The sequence below is a fragment of the Sciurus carolinensis genome, chromosome 19, assembly GCF_902686445.1.
Source record: "Sciurus carolinensis chromosome 19, mSciCar1.2, whole genome shotgun sequence".
In the NCBI taxonomy this organism is placed as follows: domain Eukaryota; kingdom Metazoa; phylum Chordata; class Mammalia; order Rodentia; family Sciuridae; genus Sciurus; species Sciurus carolinensis.
The window spans coordinates 20,157,197-20,180,301 of NC_062231.1; the positions used below are offsets into that span (position 1 = coordinate 20,157,197).

Below are 23,105 nucleotides of genomic sequence, written 5' to 3' on the forward strand. Positions count from 1 at the left end.
GTGCATAGATAGCTGGCTCCATTCCTTGGTGCTCAAAAAGAGGCAGAGCATGGCAGAGGGTGTGGTGGAGGAAGGTGGCTCAGGACATGGCACCAGGAAGCAGAGTGAGAGGGAACTCTGCTCAACAAGGACTAAATAAAAACCCCAAAGCACACCCCCAGTGACCCACATCCTCCAGCCACACCCTACTTGTCTGGTTACCACCCCGTTGATCCCTCTCAGTGAATTCACAAACTGATTGAGTTAAGGCTCTGATTACCCAGTCATCTCAACTCTTAAACCCTTTTGCATTGACTCACACTTGAGCTTTTGAGAGGCACCTCATATCCGAGCCATAACAGTGGCCATCCACTGATTCCACAAGTAGCTGTCGACATCAACGCTTTCATACACCATTGAAAGCTCTAATGATAAAGCAATCTGCAGAACAAAGTTTGTGCTGTCAAGCTGTCTGCCTTGTAGTAGGAGAAATAGATAAATTATTATTTGTCACAAGGTGGTAAGGGCTGGTATGTTTTGTTTTTTCTTTTCTTTTCTTTTTTGGTACCAGGGATTGAACCCAGGGGCACTTAACCATCGAGCCACATCCCCAACCCGTTTTTATATTTTATTTAAAGAAAGGGTCTCACTGAGTTGCTGAGGGCCTCACTAAGTTGCTGAGGCTGGCTTTGAACTCATGATCCTCCTGCCTCAGCCTCCCGAGCTGCTGGACTTACAGGCGTGCACCACTGTGCTCAGTTATGTATTTCGTTTCTTCTGATAGCACTTCTGACACCAAATATGTGGGTATTTTTCCCACAGGGAAAGCATGTGTTTTTGGTCTCACCCGTTCTCCCATTCTCCAGTGCCAGGTGTCCAGTAGTCAACTCAGTCCTGACACTAACTCTTGGAGTTAGCACAGGCTCTCCAGATCAGGGCTCAGTCCTCTAAGGTTGCCCCCATTTCAGATGCCAGCTGCAAACGGGTTCCCAGGATACCCACACTTCTGCCTCGCTGACTGTAGGTTTGGGAGTTCCCACACCCCCTCTTAAGGTTTCGTAATTTGTTAGAACAACTCACAGAACTCAGAGAAGCACCTTATTTATGACGACTGGTTCATTACAAAGGATACAACTCGGGAAGAGCCAAACGGAAAGGCGCGCAGGGCCAGGTGAGGCGGCGCAGAGCTCCCGCGTCCTTCCAGGTGCGCCCTGCCCCAGCGCCTGCACAGGTCCGCCCGCTCGGGGCTCACTGGTTAGGGGATCTGTGGACGCTTCCTTAAGTCAGCTCAGCCAGCGCCCGGTCGGGTGGGGCCAGAAGTGGCGTCCCTCTCACACTGCCTTGGTGAAGCTCTCCACGCCCGTCCTCTCTCTGCTCTGCCCGCTTTCCCTGAGGCATCATCAGCCATTCTCGAGGGCTTCTGCAGCTCTGCCGGGTACCTGGGAGAAGACCACGCGTGTACTTTTGCTCACACCACAGCTGGGATAGGAGGTGGGGGTGCCACGCTGGGCAGAGGAAGGAGCCATCTGGCGAGGTCTCATCTGACAGACCTGGGTGGAGGGCGAAACCAGCCCTGTGTCGTCTGAGGACAGGCAGAACAGTAAGGGCAAAGGCCGTGGATGTCCCTGTCCCCGGGGGCTCAAGAAGAGGACAGTGTGACCGTGCCAGCGTGATGTCCCTTAAGCAGATGCCGCGTGGCAGTCGGGCAGCCCTCTGCCCACCCAAATTCTGGCTCATTGAGTTTGATGGCAGCTATCACGTGTTTTATAAAGAAAGGAAAACGTCAGACTCCTCTGTGTTTATTACTTCATTTTTCCCGTGGTGCGATTTGTCCACGGAAGTGTTTGAAAAACCATGCCTGTTAAACGTGTGGGCTGAAGAAACATGAGCCAGCAGTTCTGTGAAGTTGAGTGGTGGCTTCCATGGTGCCTGGGGACACAGACACCCAGGGGTCTGAGCCAGTGGAACCACTCATGACATGAGTGCCCCACAGTAGGCCTGTCCCAGTGGCAGGTGTTGCTGCGTTCAGCGTGGACTAAGCCCAAGTGGAAGCAGCAGGCGCCCCGTGACGCGACCCTGAGAAGCTCACCCAGCAAGAGGCAGATGTCGGCTCCATCTACCAGCTAATGAGTATCTTAAAAAACAAACGTGAACTCTTGGCTGATGTTTCTCCTTAGATTTTATCTGTTTTCTTGAAAGGGATTTGTGAATCAAGAAATGCTTATGCACTACGATTTGAGACAGTTGAGAGACTTATTTCAAAAATGTGGTACTCTACGAGGCAGCTCCCAGGGTGAGCCGCAGCCTGGGGGAGCCCTGCTCCTCCACCCACTACCGGGGTGACCTCGGCGGGCTGTTCAGCTTTTTCTGCTAGTGACTTCTCCATTTGTGAAATGAGACAAAGACTCGGTGCCCGGACATGGTTCATGTCTGTGCCTGGCATGATTGTCGATAGCTTCCCTTTCACTCCTGAAAGTGTTCTTGTCTGGATAATGAATTACGTGGTTGCCTTACCACTTATAGAAGATATGGATTGAAAACATAAAAAAAAAAAACAAAAACCCAGGTAGAATATGTGCTCAGTAAATATCAGCCACTATTTTTTATTTGATACTTAGTCTACCATTAAAATCAGTATTTTAAGTATCAAATTTTATGCATTACCCTAGCACTAGCAAGAATTGTTACTGTAGACTTGGACCGTGGAAGGTATGTGGTTTCTTAGAAAATGAAGAGCCACCATGGTGTGTTAGTTTTGAGAATTCTCTTCCTTGTAAACCTGGCATGAAGGAAATGACTGTTTTCATTCATTTTACTAACAGGATAATCACCATAAAGAGCATGCTCCTTTACAGAGAAATAGTGTGGGGGTTGTTAATTTGGTTTGTGTGTTTAATGTGCGATTCTCTTGTTTGAACTCTCCTTTTATATCTTTGACCTTCCTTTGAGCTTCATCTTCCTTTTTCTCCTCTTCATGCAATACCTAAAGCTATTTGCAGTTCCTTTTTTGTTGGTCCTTGTCTTAGGGGATAAATAAAATTCCACGTTATTCAAAAAGCTTTATTTGAACTAATGATTTTATCTGCCCACTCTTAAAATCCTTTGTTGTGTTTGACATTGGGTGTATAAAAAAAGTGACATTATTGGGACATTTTACTTTGCTGTTCTACATATGGGTCTTGGGTACATGTGCCGCTAAGCCTGGAAGACAGTTGATCTGGTTAGGCCCTGTTATGGTTTGGATATGAGATGGCTCATGTGTGAGACAATGCAAGAATGCTCAGAGGTGAAGTGATTAGATTTATGAGAGTAACCTAATTGTTGGATTAATCCACTTCAGTAGATTAACTGGATGGTAACTGTAGGCAGGTAGGGGGCGGCTGGAGGAGGTAGGTCATGGGGTTGTTCCTGTTGAGTTGATAGTTTCTCCCTGCTTCTTGGTGGCCCTGTTCTGAGCTGCTTTCCTCCACCATGCCCTTCTGCCATGATGTTCTCGCTTACATTGGGCCCAGAGCAATGAAGTTGGCCAACGATGGTCTGAATTTCCGAAACTGAGCCAAAATAAACTTTCCCTATTCCGAGTTGTTTCTGTCAGGTCTTTCGATCACAGTGATGAAATGGGCATGGCGAGGGTGCGGGGTGAGCGCGAAGGTGTGTGGTGTGATCTGCTGGTTCGAAGGCTTGCCGGGGAGCCAAGTGTGCCGGGGAGCCCGCTTCTAGCCAGCCAGGGCAAGTGCAGCTTAGCTCTCCACGGACCACACTCGCCTCTCAAGGTCACAGAGTGGAGAATAAGATCTGTCCCTATGAGCTCTGAAAGCCTCTGCACTTGAACTTCTAAGGAAGACTTGATTGCTAACATGTTGGAGCCCTGGAAGGCATTTATCTTTTCTTCTTTTCATTTATCCTAGTTTGTGGTTTTGTATTCTTTAACTTTAAAAAAAATTTTTCACACAAAATTCCAAACATGCAAAAGTAGAAGAAATAGTATATTATACCCAGTGTCCTTAATACCTAGCTTTAATGATTATCAACTCATGACTAATTTTGTTTTATCTGTGTTTTAACCTCCTTGTCCCTGGTAACTTCCTCTTCTGGATTATTTGAAACAAATCCTAGACTTTGTATTTTATTTAAAAATGCCATCATCTTCCTGTTTATTTTCATTTTTCAAAGAGCTTTATCATAGTGTAATTGATAGACAATAAATCGTACATACTTAGATACTTTAACATATGCCCAATATGTTGACATAAGTACACACTCTTTATAATAGGAGTCATTAAAGAATCATTAATACTGAGAAGCTTTGATAGATAGAGAGAAATACGTCTACGAAATTACCATTTAGGACACTCCAGAAGTTTTCTTGTGCTACTTTGTAATCCCATAGCCCTGCCCTTCTCTGCCTCCTGTCCCCGCACAACTCCTGATCACAGTAGAGGTACCGTTTTAGAAGCCGTGAGAGCTGTTAGGAGGCTGTCGTAGTTGGTCCAGGTGAGAAATGATGGTGGTTTGGACTAGGGAGGTTACCATGGAGATGATGAACTCAGATCCAGTAAAGATCTGCTTTGGAGGTAAAGCTAGACCAGTTGGATGTTGGGATGAAGGCAAGGGAGGAATCTAGAATTACTTCTCAGGATTCAAACTCTTTAAGGTAATCACAGGATTGCTGGATTTTCTCACAAATATTTTAAATAAAGCATAGCTGCCCTTGTCAAATTGAAAATAGTGAGCTTTAGTTTTCCTCTCAGATGTCTATGGTACGATTTGAGCTGGGTGAGGGAAAAGAAAGTAGTGTAAAGACAAATGACATTTTCAGAGTTTTAAAAGTGACTCGAGGTGAAGGTCACTCTGCCATGTCCAGTAGCCCACAGGACGTTTCTGCACTGTTTTTGGTAGACAGCTGCCTCAGTACCTTGCCAAGTACTTTCATTGTAATATAAAATAGTCCGTCTTTCGTCTATCAGAGTTATTAACATACCATATATGTCAGAACGTGGAGACTATTTGGGAGTTTGACCTTTAGAAAACTAGGTCAAGTGGTCTCTATGGGTTTGGAATTTGAGGAGTTAGTTATATGCCACCAGGATTATTAAATTTTTGGTAACCTTCAGGAAACTTGTTAGTTATGAACTAATAATGTGTAATAGTAACATCAGTGTGATATTTATTCTTCATTATTTGCTATGAGTTTTCTATGTATTATCTCATTTAATCCCCATATCAATACAGTGAAATAGGCATTAGATTATCTTCATTTTGTAGGGAGGAGCCTGGGGGTTGGAGGGGTTCTAACTGGCCCACAATCTCATAGTCAGTGTTAGCTTTAGGATTTGAACCCAGGCAGGTTGTCTGAATCTGGAGCCATGCCCGCACAATGGAGAACGTTGAAAGCCAGGCGGGATGGTAGATATCTGTACTCTCAGCTGCTCAGGAGGCTGGGACAGGAGCATTGCAAGTTTGAGGCCAGCCTCAGCAACTTAGAGAGACCTATCAAAGTGAAAATTAAAGAGGGCTGGGTAAGTAGTCAGTGGTAGAGCATTTGCCTAGCATGCACAAGGTCCTGGGTTCAGTCCTCAGACCCAACCTCCCCCATACAAAAGATAGCATTTTAACATTTGGATGGATCGTGTGGGACGAATTGGAGGTTAACGAACAAGTGCACATGAACACATTACGCCAAGATGATTGAGTGTTTCCCTGCGGGAAAAGGAGAAATTCATCGTCCTGGGGATTGAAGATACAGGGTGTGAGAAATGATGTTGGTGAGCAGGGAAGGACGTAAGGCTTGTAAGACATCTGTTTGGCTAACCTGAGCATTCTCTTGGAAACTTGATCAATTTCAAGGTCCATGTTTTATTTTACTGGGTGCAGGGAATTTGCATTTGTCGCTTCACAAAGGCATTTTCTGATTTCTCTTACCTGGATCTTACCCTCCAGAAGTAAATCCTCTGCTCCCACCTTTTCTGTGAAGCACTGATTCCCATTAGGGTTAACAGGAAGGATCCGAGTGGTTGTAAGCTGCATCATCTTCCCGAGCTCGCCCACTCTCCGCCAGTAGCTGCAGGCTCTCAGCCAGCGTCTGAGCACCATCCAGGCGTTCCCTGACGCCTGATGTTTGACGAGCTGATGGGGTAAAGGGAAAGTCTGCGTGGCTGGTTGTTTTTCCTGTGCTACCCCAACGCATGCCAGAGCATTTCAGTTGTTATTGCACTGAATACGTTCCTATCTTTATCATTAAAAGAACAAATAAGGAACTCATGAATGCAAATTTTCAAAGGTTCAAAATTCACACACTGTCTCTGAACCCCTTCTTTCTTCTTCCCTTCAGGCAGCAGTATTAAGAGTTCTTTAAGGACAGCATTTATAAGGACAGTGTATGTTTATGTTAACATATTGGGCCTATGTTACCTTTTTGGGTTTTTGTTGTAAAAATACTAGAATATAAATGAAAGTAGAATATACCCATAAGTCAGCTTAAGGACTGATCACTCTGCCAGCCATGATTCAGTCACGTGGGTGTGTGTGTGCACATGTGTGAAATGAAGACTGTTACAGAGTTGTCACCTTTCACAGTGACTCTAGTCCAGTGCAGGGGCTTGAGATTCGTGCGGAAAACAGTTGGATAAGAAAGGTGATGTCAGGTGGGGGAGCAAAGGCAAACTGAACTCGGAAACATGCCCTCGAGGCCGTGCGGGTGGACTGGAACCAACACCCCTCACTGGCCTTAGCTTCCATGATGTGGGTCCTTGCAGACGAAGCCACTGTTCTTCATCCTGGGCTCAGACCACACCTGCCCAGGGTCGGAGAAGCCAAGGGAGGATCCAGGGCAGGGAGCAGCAGCTGCAGACCCTGTCAGTCTTCTGAGCACAGAAACTCCGTGGCCACTCTTCTCTGCTGTCTCCTGGCTCCCCCAGTAAACGGCTCCTGTCGCTCACCCTCATGGGAAGCGGAAACAGGAGAGAAGTCTGGGACACGAGGCTCATTCTAGCCAAGGGGACACATCGTAAAGCTGTCACATTAATAATTATCCAGTGTAGTTTAATCTAACACCTTTGGGTTATTTTAAAACAAATCCCAACTGTCTTATGATTTTTTTCCTAAAAAACTTCAGTATGCTTTTTAAAAAAGTAAGCAGTTATTATAGCATTATCAAATCTCAAAAAAAGTTTAACAGTAATTCTTTAATATTACCAAATGTTCAGTCAGCATTCGAATTTCCTTAATGTCTGATGGATGTTTTTCTTTAATTGGCATGTTGAAAACCAGGATTTCAACAAGTTCCATACCTGTTGGAGGATCCTAAATATTTTTGGTTGGGTACTTATTTCAGTGACTACGATATGAAGAGGTCAAGTGATTCCTAATACAGACAACAAATATGGTACTGGAAATCTGCCAAAGACAGAGAAAAAAATTGAGATGTGTTTATTCTTGAGAAACTTGTAAAGCTTTGGGCAAGAATGGATGAGAGTACTTGATATTTTTGCCTGGGACTAATCTCATATTCTGTTTCTCTGTCTGCAAAAATCTAATGTAGCTTTGCCAGTTCAGGATGATGGTAAAAAAAACCATTCACCTCACAACCAACAACAGTGTTGGTGTTGACCTGGGATGGAGGGAGTAAGCCCTGAAGACATGTGGCTTTGTTAGCTGAAGTCATCAGCTTCTTCTCAGAATGTTCCCCAAACCCTGCAGCACTACTAACCCAAGGTAGCAGTTCTGATGTGGAATGGGTGGAGGACCAGGAGGAAATTTAAAAGGGAAATCATGGAAGTAAGAGACATCAAAGGGAGAAGCTTTTTTAGGTTCAGCCATCCGCCGTCAGTCACTGCTAAATATAAGGTGGGGAGGACTCAGGAGAGCAAAGCAAGGTGAGAGCCCGGGGACTTGGGTTGATGCCACTCTGAATGTGGTTCTTTATGAGGTGGCTAAGGATGGGAGCCTGGTGGGCTCAAGGTGTCCGAGCAGCACCTCTGCTTGATAATCAGCCAGAAGTTCAAGTGTACAACACAGGTATGGCCTCAAGGGAGCCAGGCTGGAAAATAAAAAATTTGAGCAGAGCCACCCATGGTTGCAGATGATATAAAAACAGATTGAACAGTTTATATTCAGGCAAGTTATTGAAACAAAATCCTTCAGAAAAAACAGTTCAGAGTTGCTATTATGTGTGTGTGTGTGTGTGTGTGTGTGTGTGTGTGTGTATGCATGCAGCCCATATATTTTGTATGTAGAAACATCATAAATATCCAGTTTTCAGAGAAAATATAACAAACATGCAGACTATCAGTTAAGTGTGACTCATACTAAGGAAAAAGATTATTTAAATGGAAGCTGACTCTGAGTAGACCCAGATGTTGAATTTAACAGAGACTTAAAAGCAGCTAACACAGGGCCACTCTGAAGCATGTGCTTGTAGTCCCAGTTACTTGGGAAGCTAAGGCAGGAGGATTGCTTGAGCCCAGGAGTTTGAGGCCGTTCTGTGCAATATAGCAAGACCTTATCTCCAAAAAAGAAAAAAATAGCAACTAATATATTTAAAGAGCTAAATTTGAAGAATTAGCACAAAATATGCTGAGTCAACAAATAGTGAATTACAACAGACAAATGGAAATGACTTTTAAAAAGAACCAGTGGACTTTCTAAAATTGGAAAGGACAGTAACTGAAATGAAATATTCTGTAGAAGAACTCAATAGCAGATTAGAAATGATAGAAGAAACAATCAGTAAACCTGAAGGTAGATCAAGAGCAGTTATCCAAATCAAAGAGCAGAGAAAAAATATTGGAGAAAAATCAAAACAGCCCTGTGCAACAATATCACACCTTCTAACATAATAATTCCAACATGTTTCATGGGAGCCCCAGATGGAAAGGAGAGAAAGGGACAAAAAAATTTTGAAGAAATATTCTGAAAATTTTCCAAATTTGTTGAAAATTAATTAGTTTCAAGAAACTCAATGAACTTCAGTGAGAATAAACATAAAGAGAAACTCAGCTAGACAAATTACAGTCACACTGTCGGATGACAGAAAAAATCTTGAATGCAATAAGAGAAAAATAGCTCATTATGTATAGAGCAACAGTAATGTGATTAATTACTATTTCTTATCAAAAACAAAAGAGACCATAAGTTAGTGGTGCAACATAATCAAAGGGCTGAAAAAAAAACGCCTATCAATTAAAAATTCTGTATCCCACAAAACTGTCTTTCAAAAATGAATGTGAAGCACTTTTGATTCTGAAAAGATCATAGTTAATTGTGTCATTTTACCAGTTTATTGGTTGTATGATGTGTGCATGCATATGTGTGCATGAGTGTGTGTGTGTACATTTCTCACATATACATTAACACATTCCTAGAGTAACTGTTAAAGATGCTATACAAAGAAATGTACTCATAAGCCCTATAGTAAGGTTTGGGGTTGTTGCTTGTCAGTAGAGTGCTTGCGTAGTATGTGTAAGGCACTGGGTTCGATCCTGAGCACCACATGAAAACTAAATAAAATAAAGGTATTGTGTCCATCTACAACTAAAAATATATATTTTTTAAAAACCTTATAGTAAATAAAATTAGAATTCTTAAAAAATACATTGTTTGAGAAACCCAAAGGAAAGCAGGAGAAAGAATAGGTAATAGGAAACAAAAAATAAATTCACAAATGTAAGTCCTAACATCAATAATTATATTAAAAGTACATGGTCTAGGACTGGGCTTGTAGCTCAGTGGTAGAGCACTTGCCTAGCATGTGAGGCACTGGGTTCAATTCTCAGCACTGCATACAAATAAATAAATGAAATAAAGGTCCATCAACAACTAAAAAATATTTTTTTAAAAAATGTACCTGGTCTGGGCTGGGGAGATAGCTCAGCTGGTAGAGTGCTTGCCTCACAAGCACAAGGCCCTGAGTTCGATCCCCAGTGCCGCAAAAAAAAAAAAAAAAAGTACATAGTCTGAATACATTAAAAGACAAATGACAGAGTGGATTAAAAAACATTATCCCACTGTATGCCATCTACAAGAAACTCCCTTCATATATAGTGATATAAACAAATTGAAAACAAAATGATGAAATAAGATATTATGCAAACATTAATCATAGTAAAGCAGAAATGACTATATTAATAGCATATAAAGTAGATTTCAAAGCAAAGAAAATTATCAGAGTTGGGGAAAGATATTATCTAATGCAAAATGGTTATTCCACCAGGAGGACAAGTAATACTATGGCCTGATGAATATAGCTGAAACATGAGAAGCAAAGAGAAATATAATTGAAGGGAGAAGTAGAGTCATCCACACTAGTAGTTGGAGACTTTAATTCCTCTTTCTCAACAATTAATGGTACATTTAAGTAGAAAGTCGGCAGGTATACACAAGAATTCAACAAAGCATCAACCAACAGGATCTGTTTGACAGTTTTGGAACAGTTTGCCCTGCATCAGTAAAATATCCTTTCTTTTTAAGTGCTCATGGGATGTGTACCAAGACCATATCATGAACCATAAAATGAACCTCATGCAAAAAATTTTTTAAAATGGGAGTCATAAGAGGTGTGTTTTCCAACCATAATGAAATCCAACTAGAAATCAGTAGTAAATAGAAATAAAGAATATAAATAAATAAATAAATAAATAGAAATTAAATAGAAATAAGTAATAATAGGAAAGTCTCCAAACACATGGAAACTAAGCAATGTACTTCTGATCCTTGGGTCATAAGGTAAATCAGGCTGTAGGTTGAACTGAAGGAAAAGGAAAATACAACATGAGAACTTGCAGGACTTGATAAAAGCAGCACTAATCAGGAAATTTGTAGAGGCGCATGTATACATTACAAAAGTGGAAAGGTCACCAGATGGTTAGTGTGTGTGAGACCATGAGTTCATTCCCCAGCATCAAAAGAGAAAAAACCGAAAGGAAAAGAGGAAAAGTCTTAAAAGAAGAGCAAGCTAAGCCCAAAGTGAGCAAAAAGAAGGAAATAATAAAAAAGCAGAAATCAATGAAATTGAAAACACCAGAACGAGGGGAGAATCAGTGACATAAAGAGCTCATTCTCCAAAAAAGATTAATAAAGATGAGAACAATCTTAATTAGTAGAGTAATAAAGGAATTCACAACTTTTTAAGACTCTGAGTGAAGCTGAATTTTCCGAGCACTGGTCAATCCAGTACATCCTCTTGGTAATTTTTCTGCTTTTTGGCAAAGTGGTAAGTATTTCAAACAGTTGTGGCTAATCTTACGTCATGTTGTTTTCTAGCAAAAACAGTCTTATTTATAGCAACCAGCTGAACAGTCACCCAGGTTAAGGACTGTGTTAACTGCTGCTCTCAAATCAACATGGGATGACTCTCGGCAGTGAGAGTCCCTTAGATGAGTGTCACATTGATCGATTGCAGCCCTGGGTGTTTGAATAGGTGAAGAATGGGAACTATTTTGTTCTCACATCTTCCTGTTGGCAAATCAACTCCTTGTTCTTAGATGTATCTTGATGGGAGAATTTAATTTTGCATGCTAGCAGATACGGTGAGGCTTTAATCAGAATTAATCTGTCATTCCGTACATGGTTGCAGCATGTGGAGAAGGAGCTGAAGCAGTGTGATTCAAGAAATACCAATCGAGAAGTTTAATGCAAGAGAGCGTGATCGTTTATGGGACAGATCCACAGCTGTGGATGCTTCCACTTACGCTTCGGTGAATTCTTGTTGAATGCCTTGCTTTTATACAGTAATAAGCTCACCCAGAAGATTCTGCTGCAGTGTCTGTCAGGTTTTGGATATTCCTGGAAAGTAAGCTGTGATGCTAGTCGTTATTTTTGCATGTAGCTTTCTATATTTTCAGCTTGCTTTTTATAATTGGTAGAAGTTTATTACTTTAACATTAAGCCCTTAAGGCTTTGGGAACACTGTGACCCTGTAGAAGAATAATGAAGAGCCAGTGACTTTGTGTGTGACAGTTTCTGAGTATCTGGCAGTGCTTAGAAGAGGACTTGCACTTCTGCCCACAGGTTCCACTCACAGGACAGTTATGTCAGCCATACTTGGAGAAAATGTGGTTCTTGTAACTTTTGCCACTTATGCAACGGCCCTTGACAAGAAATGGCGAGACCAAGAAGGGAGGAGGGTTGTCCACGCTCCTCTTGTTTTCAGTAAACAGAGCAGAAGGCTATGTTTAGGTGGCTTTTTGAAGAACAAGGGAAGAGCAAAAAATTCTTACCCCAGCCTGCTCCTCTGATGGGCTCGGCCTTACAGGAGCTTGTTGGTACTTCTCAGATGCCCTTTTCTTGGCTTTCTTGATGTTGAGCTGTTAATCTGGCAGTGGAAGCTTTCAGATCTTCATTGGCCTTGCATATTATCAGAAGCTCTTTCTAGAAGAAAGTTGCCTTTAGGCTACTCGACAGGATCTTAATTTAGTGACAGTCACTGCTCCTTCTTCCCTCCTGTTAGGCTGTCCCCAGTTTGCTACAGTTTGGGTTGCTAACAGGGAACAAGGCATAGCAACTGAGAGCATGGACTCTGCAGCAGGGCTTCCCGGGTGTGAATCCCACTGCCACTTACCTAACTTACCCGCAAAGTGCTTGTGGGGCCACGTGAGTTAATACTTGCAGTGTGCTTAGAACTGTGCCTGGTTCATAATTGGCAATCTATAAATTATTTTTTTAAGGAAGACAAACTATAAACTATATTCTGTATTTTGATTACATTGACAGTTACATGACTGTATAGTTGTCAAAACTCATTGAAATTGTGCTTTTATACAAATTTAATGCAATTCCTATTAAAATCCCAATGACATTCTTCATAGAACTAGAAAAAGTAGTCATGAAATTCATTTGGAAAAATAATAGACCCAGAATAGCCAAAGCAACCCTTAACAAGAAAAGTAAAGTAGTAGGCATCACAATACTAGACCTCAAACTCTACTACAGAGCGATAGTAATAAAAACAGCATGGTGTTGGCACCAAAACAGATATATAGACCAGTGGTACAGAATAGAAGACACAGAGACAAACCCACATAAATACCACTATCTCATACTAGACAAAGGCGCCAAAAACAGTCACTGGAGAAAAAGCCCATTCAACAAACGATGCTGGGGAAAATAGAAAGCCACATGTAACAAAATGAAATTAAACCTTTATCTCTCACTCTTCATGAAACTCAACCCAAAGTGGATCAAAGACTTGAGCACTAGAATAGAGACCCTATACCTACCAGAAGGAAAAAGTAGGCCCAAATTTTTACCATTTTGGCCTAGGATCTGACTTCCTTAACAAGACCCTTAAGGCGAAAGAAGTTAAATCAAGAAACAACAAATGGGATGGATTCAAATTAAAAAGCTTCTTCTCATTAAAAGAAACAATAATGTGAAGAGAGAGCCTACAGATTGGGAGAAAATCTTTACCACATGCACCTCAGATAAAGCATTAATCTCTAGTATATACAAAGAACTCAAAGAACTTAACACCAAAAAAAAAAAAAAAAAAAACAAAAAACAAAAAACCAAATAACCCAATAAGTAAATGGGCTAAGGAACTGAACAGATACTTCACAGAAGAAGATATACAGTCAGTCAACAAATATATTTAAAAAACGTTCAACACCTCTAGCAATTAGAAAAATACAAATTAAAACTACGATTTCATCGCACTCCAATCAGAATGGCAATTATCAAGAATACAAGTAACAATAAATCTTAGGGAGAGTGTGGGGAAAAAGGTACACTCATACATTGCTGGTGGGAATGTAAACTGGTGCAACCATTATGGAAAGCAGTATGGAGATTCCTCAGAAAACTTGAACTGGAACCACCATTTGCCCCAGCTATCCCACTCCTTGGTTTATACCCAAAGGACTTAAAATCAGCATCTTACGGTGATGCAGCCACATCAGTGTTTTTAACAACTCAACTCACAATAGCTAAACTATGGCACCAACCTAGGTGCCCTTCAACAGATGAATGGATAAAGAAAATGTGGTGTGTTTGTATATACACACACATACATACAATAGGATATTACTCATCTTTAAAGAAGAATGAAATTATGGTGTTTGCTGGTAACTGGATGGAGTTGTAATTTAGCATGGAGAATATCATGCTAAGCAAAATAAGCCAAACCCCCCCAAAAAAGTTCAAATGTTTTCTCTGACATGGGAATGCTAATTCACAATAAAGGGTGGGATGCTAGGGAAGAAGAATTCCTTTATATTAGGTAGAGAGGAGTGAAGGGAGGAGAAGAGGTATGGAGTAGAAAGGATAATAGAGTGAAACAGACATTGTTACATCATGTACATGTATGACTGCATGACCCATGTGATCCTACCATATGTACAGTCAGAAAACTGAGAAATTATGCTCCATTTTTGTATGATTTATCAAAATATATAAATGCGTTCTACTTTCTTGTGTAACTAATTAGAACAAATTAAAAAATTAAGATATGAACATTTTTTTAAAGGTGGAAAGTGGTTTTAGCTGGACATGGTGACCTGTGATCCCAGCAGCTTGGGAGACTGAGGCAGCAGGTTCACAAGATCAGGACCTCAGTAACTTAGCAAGGCCGTAAGCAATTTATTGAGACCCAATCTCAAAATAAAAAGGCCCCTGGGCTCAATCCCTGGTCCAAAAAAAAAAAAAAAAAAAAGAGCAGTTTTTTTTTTTTTTTTTTTTTTTTTTACGGTTTGTTATGTCTCAATAAGCCTGACCCCCAAAATTTTAAAAGACAAAAAAAAAAAGTATTCAGTTGGCAATGGGATTATTAGGTGTTACACTGTGGAATTATAAAAACATAGTGCAAAGAAGCTTGCCGTGTGGGTGAGCAAACCAGTTATAAAGCAGGATGAATGTGCGTGTCAGTGTTGAGAAGGTAAGAGGTGCTAGCAAGGGGCTTCGTAGTCAGCATCTAGGCTAGGAATGTTGTAGGGGATGAGAGGGGGATTGCTCCCTGTCATCACAAAGACTTCATGAAGGAGTGGGAATTTGGGGCCATGGGCGTTTGGGAGGGTGTGAGGGTACAGGTGCAGTGCCCAGGTAGAAATGCATATGAAGAGCTGAGGTAACCTCGAGATGGCCAGATGGACCCAAATGGACTCTCCCACTGTGGGAGGGGCATCCACGTGGTCTGGACTAACAGAGTATTTTCTCTTTATCCATAGAAAGGCCCCCCTTCTGGGAAAGACCGAGTGAAGAAAGGTGGTTCGTACATGTGCCATAAGGTAAGTCATGTCACTAAATTTTGTTTTGGTGGTTTATGGATCCATTATAGAAAATAGCCCCAAAGTGTCCCATTCCCTTCCGCTTATATATGCCTATCCCCCTGAAACCAGAAAAAAAGTAAGAGGGTCGTGTCAAGTTTGGTCATAGGCATGGGGAGACGTGGCAGAAGCAGAGGTTGTGAGTGGCCTGTTAACCAAATCCTGTGCACGGCCTTTGTTGTCCCAGGTGTTGGGTGGGCTTAGTATGTTTTCTAACATGCTAGCCTACAACCGCATCCTTAATATTTGAGACTTCTGTAAATTTCTGGGTGCTCCGATGACGTTCAGGTGAACATCGTAAGTGGGTGGTATCTGAGGTATACCAGATTGGAAGCATCCCTCGCAGGTGTACACGTGTGCTTTGTCAAGTGTCATTCTGTCCTGTTGTATGAGAGCACGTCTGCTCTTTGGGCTATAATATCAGAGTCCAAGTTGGCAGTTCTTGGTTCGTCTGACTTTGTGTTTTCACATGTAAACTTCATGAAACATTTTGAAATTGAATACTGTCTTCTCTCTTTTTTCTTCAAGTCATAGAATTTCAGCTTCTATCTCTGTCCCTGTAAGATGGTTATTGCTACGAAGCTTTGCATGGTAATTTACTCAGTGCAGGCTGTTAGAGACTTCAAACTACCTAAATGGCTCTAAATTAAGTTACTAATTTGATAATGGAGGCACTAGCAAACTTTGCCCTAAAGTGTTATCCCTCAAACTTTATTTCACTTTGGAATCACCTGAGATCTATTAAAAAGTACTCATGTCTGCCCCCCCCCATACTTGTTCCTATCTAATTTGATTTTTCTGGGATGTGATTTTTTTGAGCTTTCCAGGCATTGAAAATCCTGCTTAAGCCTCCTGAATAGCTGGGACTACGGATGTGCCCACCTTAAAATTCTGTTTTTAATTCTAAATTAAAACATTGCCCCATATGTTTTAATATATTTATTTGTTCATATACATATAACAGTCTTTAGTCCAGATTGTTTCTCTTATTGAAGTTGTTACTACAAGTGTATTTCAGTCTTTTTGTGGGGAAGCCAAACTTTTATGGAAAACAGGTGAATGTCTCTTTATAAAGTAGTGTCTGAAAAACCCAAACCCACCAGTTATTTCTCTGACGTTCAGCACTTTTCTTAATCAAGAGTCTATTTAAGAGTCTATTTACTCTAAAATAATTGGGAACCAGAGGATTTTCTCAAGAATAAGTAGGGAAGATGGTATTATAAAACAAGCAAACAAGTGAACATTTTAAACAAGAAAGAACAATAAAATATATCAGTTCCATGCTCTTCTACTGAACTACATCCTCATCCCCCCCATTTGACTTTTTAAAATACCTTTTTAATTTAATATATGCTTTTATAAAATGTACATATATGATACAATTGGTTTTCTTTTTTTTGGTAGTGGGGATTGAACTCAGGGGCTCTTTACCTGAGCCACTTCCCCAGTCCTATTTTGTACTTTATTTAGAGACAGGGTCTCACTGAGTTGCTTAGCACCTCATCATTGCTGAGGCTGGCTTTGAACTCGCAATCCTCCTGTCTCAGCTTCCCAAGCCGCTGGGATTACAGGCATGCGCCACCGCACCTGGCTATAATTGATTTTTGTGTATTCACCTTGTGTTCCCCAACCTTGCTAAACTCTTCTATTAGTTCTAGTAGTGTTTTTATGGATTCTGTTAGAATTTTCACAAAGGTGATAAATGATTAGTGAATATAGACAGTTTTCCTTTTGAATCTGGATGCCTATTATAATATTTTTTCTCAGCATATCACATTGTCTAGAATCTCCAGGATAATATTGGGTAGAAGTGGTAAAAACACATTTATACATATCTCATTCTTACTTTGGGGAAATAAATGTTCAGTTTTTTAAAATAAGGCATGATATTAGCTCTAGTTTTTTTCATGAATGGTCTTTATCAGATTGAGCATGCTTTCTCTGTTCCTAGTTTTTTTTTGTGAGTTTTTTTTTTTTTTTTTTAAATCAGCAATGAATGTGAATATTGCTAGATACTTTTTCTACATCTATTGAGGTGACTAGCTGGTATTTTCATTGTGTTAATATGAGGACTTACACTGACCAAGTTTTATTTACTAAATCATACTTACATTCCCGGGATACTTCCCACATGGTCATGATATGTTATTCTTTTTATGTAGTTTGGATTCAGTTTGCTAAAATGTTGACCATTTTTGCATCTAGTTCATGGTTTGTATGGTTCTGTTTTCTTCTGATATCCTTGTCTGGTTTTAGTGCAAGGGATTGCCGTGTTCATAAAGTAAACTCTTTAATTTTCAGAAAGAGTTTATGTAGAATTAATGTTATTTCTTTTTGAAATGTTTGATGGAATTCCCCAGTGAAGACATCAGGGCCTGCAGTTGTGTATCAGTCCTTTTCATTACTATAATGAAATACCTAAGGAAGACTAACTTTTTAAAGAAAAATGTTTTATTTTGGCTCATGGTTCTGGAGGTCCAAGGTCAAGGGGTCACAGCTGATGATGGCCTTCTTGGTGGCACAGTTCTGAGATGGTGCAGGGCATCAAATGGTAAGAGATGGGGGCATCTGTGTGGGGTGTATCTGTGTATGCTCTGGTCTGTTTCTCTTTTCTTATAAGACCTCCAAGATTTAATCATAGGGTCTCTACCCTAATGACCCTGTCTTATCCTGATCACTCTCAGAGGCCACCTCTAAATACTATAGTGGGGTTAAATTTCCACCTTCTTAATACCTTACTTTGGGGATTAGACTTAAACACATGAAGTCCTGAGGGACACTGAAACCATACCCAAACCATGGCAGGTTTTTACTATAAATTTAATTTATTGAATAGATATAGGGTTATATAAGGTGTTTCTATTCAATTAAGTTCTGATAATTTGTAACTTGCAAGGAATTTGTCTATTTCATTTGAGTTAATTAATTCACTTTCATTTGAATTAATTGGCACAATCTCTGCCTTTTCATTAGGTATTTAGGCCAATTATATTTATTGTGATTATTGATAAGATTAGATTTAAATGTGCTTTCTTGATTTTTTTTATCTCTTTGTCTCATCTGTTTTTCTTTACTTTTTGTCCTTATTTATCTTTTTTGGGTTAATTAATTTTTATCATTCTTTGATTTATTAGCTAGAAGTCTTTGTTTAAAATTCGTGGTAAGTCATTTGTGGTCTATAATCCCAGTAGCTAGGAGACTGAGGCAGGAGGATCACAGGTTCAAAGCCAGTCTCAGCAACATAGCAAGGCCCTAAGCAACTTAGTGAGACCCTGTCTCAGAATAAAACATAAAAAGGCCTGGGGATGTTGCTCAATGTTTAAGTGCCCTTGGGTTCAATCCCTAGTATCAAAATTAAATTAAATTAAGTGGTGGATTTAAAGTTTATATTTATATGTCTTTAACTTTCTTGGTCTACTTGAAGGATAAGTTTTTATTTAGTCAGGCCCAGAGTGATGGTGAGAGGATATCTCAGAAGAAGAGCATAGAGAGTGACAGAACTGAATGGAATCTCAGCATTTTCCAGAGAAACAATGCCATGATCTTGCAAGTAAATTGTACATAATGTAGGTCTTTGTGGTTATTTCAGTGAGTTTAGGAAAATAGCATTGTTGACCTTTCCACCAGGTTAAGAGTGATGGCTTTTGCAAAATGATGAAGAAATGAATTATGAAATTAGGTCTGGGTTGGAGATCTGCAATGGTTGTTTGCTACGTATGTGACCTTGGGCAAATTCTAAGCCTCAAGTTTTCATATTTGGAAGAGGTACATTATAATTGCAGTCACTCTGAGGTTTTTATGAAGAATAAATGGGACAATATATGTAAGTACTTACTTAAAATTTAGTAAAATTCAGTCCCACAGGAAATCAAACATGTGGTTGGAAGTGGGTTGGCAAGGCACAATTGTACTTCTGCAGACGGGTATACTCCCAAAGGGAGACCAGGGAGCAAGCCTGCCTGGGAGGCAGTCCACCAGTGTTTATCCCTAGTAAATTACAAGGTAATGCCCCTTGCTCCTGATAGGAGGAGTTTGGGGGTACAATCTATGTAATCAGCTCATTTTAAAATTGGGGCAGGCATGGAACAGGGCCACAGCTATGATTAGATACCTGTTAGAGAATTTTTAAAATGACTCCATTGTGGTCATATGATTCCCTAATTTAAGATGGCTCCATTCTGACCACATGATTTCCTAACTTAAACACGTGAAAGAGCAAATGTGCCTTTGTTGCATTACAGGTTTAACATTGATAGGAAAGAAAATATAAATCTTATAGTCCTAGCTACTTGGGAGGTTGAGACAGGAGAATCTCAAATTTGAGGCCAGCCTGCACAATTTAGTGAGATCCTATCTTGAAATAAAAAATAAAGAGGGCTGAGGATTCAGCTCAGTGATAGAGCACTTGCCTAGCCTGGGCAAGACCTTGGGTTCAGTCTTCAGTCACACACACAAACACATTAGTCCTCTCTTCTTTATCCTGAATCATCTTCTTCATTTTAAATAAATTGTTTTATCCTTTCTGTTTTGAAGAAGGAACCAAAAACTAAAGTCCTAAGTAGTTGGAATTCTAGAAATACTGCTCTTGGAATAGCTGAAAAATCAATAAAAGAAAGGAATTCAATAAGAAGGAAGAATAGGATAATTTACTTTTAATATTTCCTTACTTAGAGCTCTGTGATGGGCTTCTAATCACAGGTGCTTGAGTGGGATTCAAGGCCAGCCTGGGCAACATAGTGAGACCTCTGACTCAAAAAGCAAAGCAAGACGAGAGAGAGAGAGAGAGAGAGAGAGAGAGGATGAGGAGAGAGAGAGAGAGAGAGAGAGAGAGGGAGAGAGAGAGAGAGAAGAAAATTACCTTTATCAGAAGATAGCTTACTTTTGATCTTTTGATCATGGGCCACAACTGGTTTACATGATCAAAGTGAATTCTGATGACTTCCATAACTTTTTTTTAAAAATACTTTTTAGTTGTTGATGGACCTTTATTTAGTTTATTTTTATGTGGTGCTGAGAATCAAACCCAGTGCCTCACACATGCTAGGCAAGCGCTCTACCACTGAGCCACAACCCCAGCCCCATGAGTGCCATAACTCTTTGAAAGTCTGTCTAAAGTACAACTTCCATGAGGAGATGAGGACACAGAAACTGTGATGTGCCATGGTGTAAGTTAAGAGCAGAGTAGGGATAGGATTCTGTAGGCTGGAATCCTGGATCCATGCTTGTAAGTAGTGTGACCTTAGGGACACTGGTAACATCTGAACCTCACTTTTTCCTCGTGTGTATAATGCAGATACAAATAATTTCTTCCTCATAGGATTATTGAGAGGGTAATTGAATGAATACATTTGAAGTTATTAGAACAGTTCTCATAGTAGTTACTCAGGAAATACTAGTTGTGGTTGTTGGTGTTGTGAGGTTGAACCTCTGGGGTCTTCAGACCAATCCACACCATGAGGAAGTGCTCACCCTCCCACCAAGATGGTGAGGGAAGGAGTTGGACTGGTGTCAGTCTGAGGGGCTGTGGGTGGGGAATCCAGAGACCTGGGTGGTGGGGTGTGTTTCCCTAGAAGGTTTTATTCAATTACCTTAAAAATAACCTTTCCCTCATAAGAGCAATATTATGGCCCCACTTGACTTCAGAGCCCCAAGGCTGGTAAGTCATTATCTAAAGGGATTGTTCCTGAGCCCAGGGTCACATTCTTAGCACAGATGTGGAGATCAATTTCACACAGTAATTAGCTCTTTTGATGAAATGGGGCTGAATTAGGTCCTTCCTACTACTCCTGTTCTTAATTAATAGACTGACCCATTTTCCAGCCACCTTTTTAAAGACCTCACACTCTAAGAACCACTTTTGGTGCTAAAAGTAGAGTTTGAAAAAAAAAAAAGCCGTGAGGACATTTATAATCAGGCCATTTACTCTTCTAATCGTCTGCTCTATTAGCTGTTTATTATTGGAGTTTAAGATGATCAGCGTATTAATGAATATTTGCAGAGTCAGTGCATTCATCTGAAATGGAAAGATGGTGGGACTTGACTCTTCACAGGCAGTGAACCTGGGCTCTCAGCAGTTACTTTTGCAGTGAGACATTTTTTAGGATTAAGTTCTTCACTGTCCTTTTGGTTAATGTCAAGTCTCAGGGCTTGCTATAATCAAACTCTTTCAGTGATTAATAATTTTAAGCCTTTCTTTGCATAAGCAAAACATTTTTACAGCATAAAAATGAGAAAATAAATAATAAAGATAAAAATGAAAATAATGAAAATCATTCATCCACTTCCTAAAGAAATCTATTAAGAAATCTGTTGCTAGTTTTCTAATCTTGATGGTTTTCTTTTTTGTGTGCATGTGTAATGAGAATTGAACTCAGGGCACTTAGCCACTGAGCCACATCCCCAGCCCTTTTTATTTATTTATTTATATTTTTTCTTTTGAGACAGGTTGTTGCTCAGTTGCCTAGGGTTTTGCTAAGTTGCTGAGGCTGGTCTCGAACTTTCGATTATCCTGCCTCAACCTTTGGAGCCATGGGATTACAGGTGTGTGGCCACCATGTCCTGCCTGTTGATGGTTTACTATCAGATTTATTCATTTATTTATTTATTTTTTCTTAGAAATGAAGGTATCATTTTTCCTTCAAATATAGCCGTGGTGGGAGTCTCTTCTCTATCACAGATGTCTTCTCTCCTGTGGCATGGCTGCAGAATCTTTCTCAACACAGTGCTCTGAGTGGGTACTAACAGTTCATCAGAGTTCTTAAATCTTGGATTTTGTAGCACATGGAAACAGGCCCATTCAACAGAGACCAGACCAGAGTCTTGTACCACAGCCCTGGAGATACCGCTCAGCTTTCCCTCTGATGGAGTAAATAAAACGTTCCCATTTCTCAGCACCTGGATATCCACCTTCAGACACCAGCAAGGTGTCCTGTTCCCATAGTCAAACAGAGCTTCTCTAAGGGCCGATGAAGAAAAGCTGGCTGATGCTTCCCTGTCTCAGCAAGGAGGAGGTGACCCAAGGGGTCAGATAAGACAAGCAAACTGAGTTTGTGAGACTGAGTGTTAGTAAAGTTATTGGACTTTGTTTGCCTAGTGCTTCGCATGATTGTGTAAAGGAAGATGAGGTGTGTTAACAATCCGCACATAGCTCCATTTTGTCAATGAGGGAGAGACTCTGCCTGAGGTTAAGTAGCGCAGGGGCCTTGGATTTTGTCCTTGCTGACGAGTAAATCAGCAAAATAGAAGTTCATCCCAGGTCTCATTTCTGTCCAGTCCAAACTGCTCTCTCTGCTGAGAAGAGTGCAATGCCACTCTGTCCTGTATTCACCGCATTTCCTTTCCATCTTCGTACTGTCATGGCTTTTGCCTGGAATCTCCATTCTCCAACTCTCTGGACAGCTCAGCTCACACGCCACCGTCTCAGGGGTCTTTCCAGAACTCCCTAGGTCAAGCTGCCACCGTCATTCTCAGTCCTCTCTCTCTCTGTCTCACTTGTGTTTTCCTTTAAAAATTTTTTTAGTTGTAGATGGACCCGATACCTTCATTTATTTTTATGTGGTGCTGAGGATCGAACCCGGTGCCTCCCACGTGCAAGGCTAGCGCTCCCCCACTGGGCTTTCACCCCAGGCCCCCCGTTTCCACTTTCTTCAGAGATGACAATTGCCAGAAGCAGTCTTGGGTTTTTCAGTGTATTTATTGTCCGGCCACTCCCTGTTGAAGGTCCCTGATAACAGGTACCTTGTTTGTCTTACTCTGATTATATCCTCATGCCTAAAATAGCATCCAACATATTAGAAGCTCTCATATGTTTAATGAATAAATAAAGCATGCTATGATGTGACCAGCCTATGGTCTTGCTGTTCTTCTTAATTT

General features: G+C 40.6%; 1 protein-coding gene across 1 annotated transcript in view; it reads left to right on the forward strand.

Moving 5' to 3' along the window:
* Positions 1–23,105, forward strand: part of Sumf1 (sulfatase modifying factor 1) — an 83,921-nt gene that overhangs the window by 57,414 nt on the left and 3,402 nt on the right. The window contains exon 8 of the mRNA XM_047534724.1: positions 15,135–15,194. Within this exon, the coding sequence (XP_047390680.1) occupies positions 15,135–15,194 (60 nt within the window). The remainder of the gene's footprint in view (positions 1–15,134; positions 15,195–23,105) is intronic.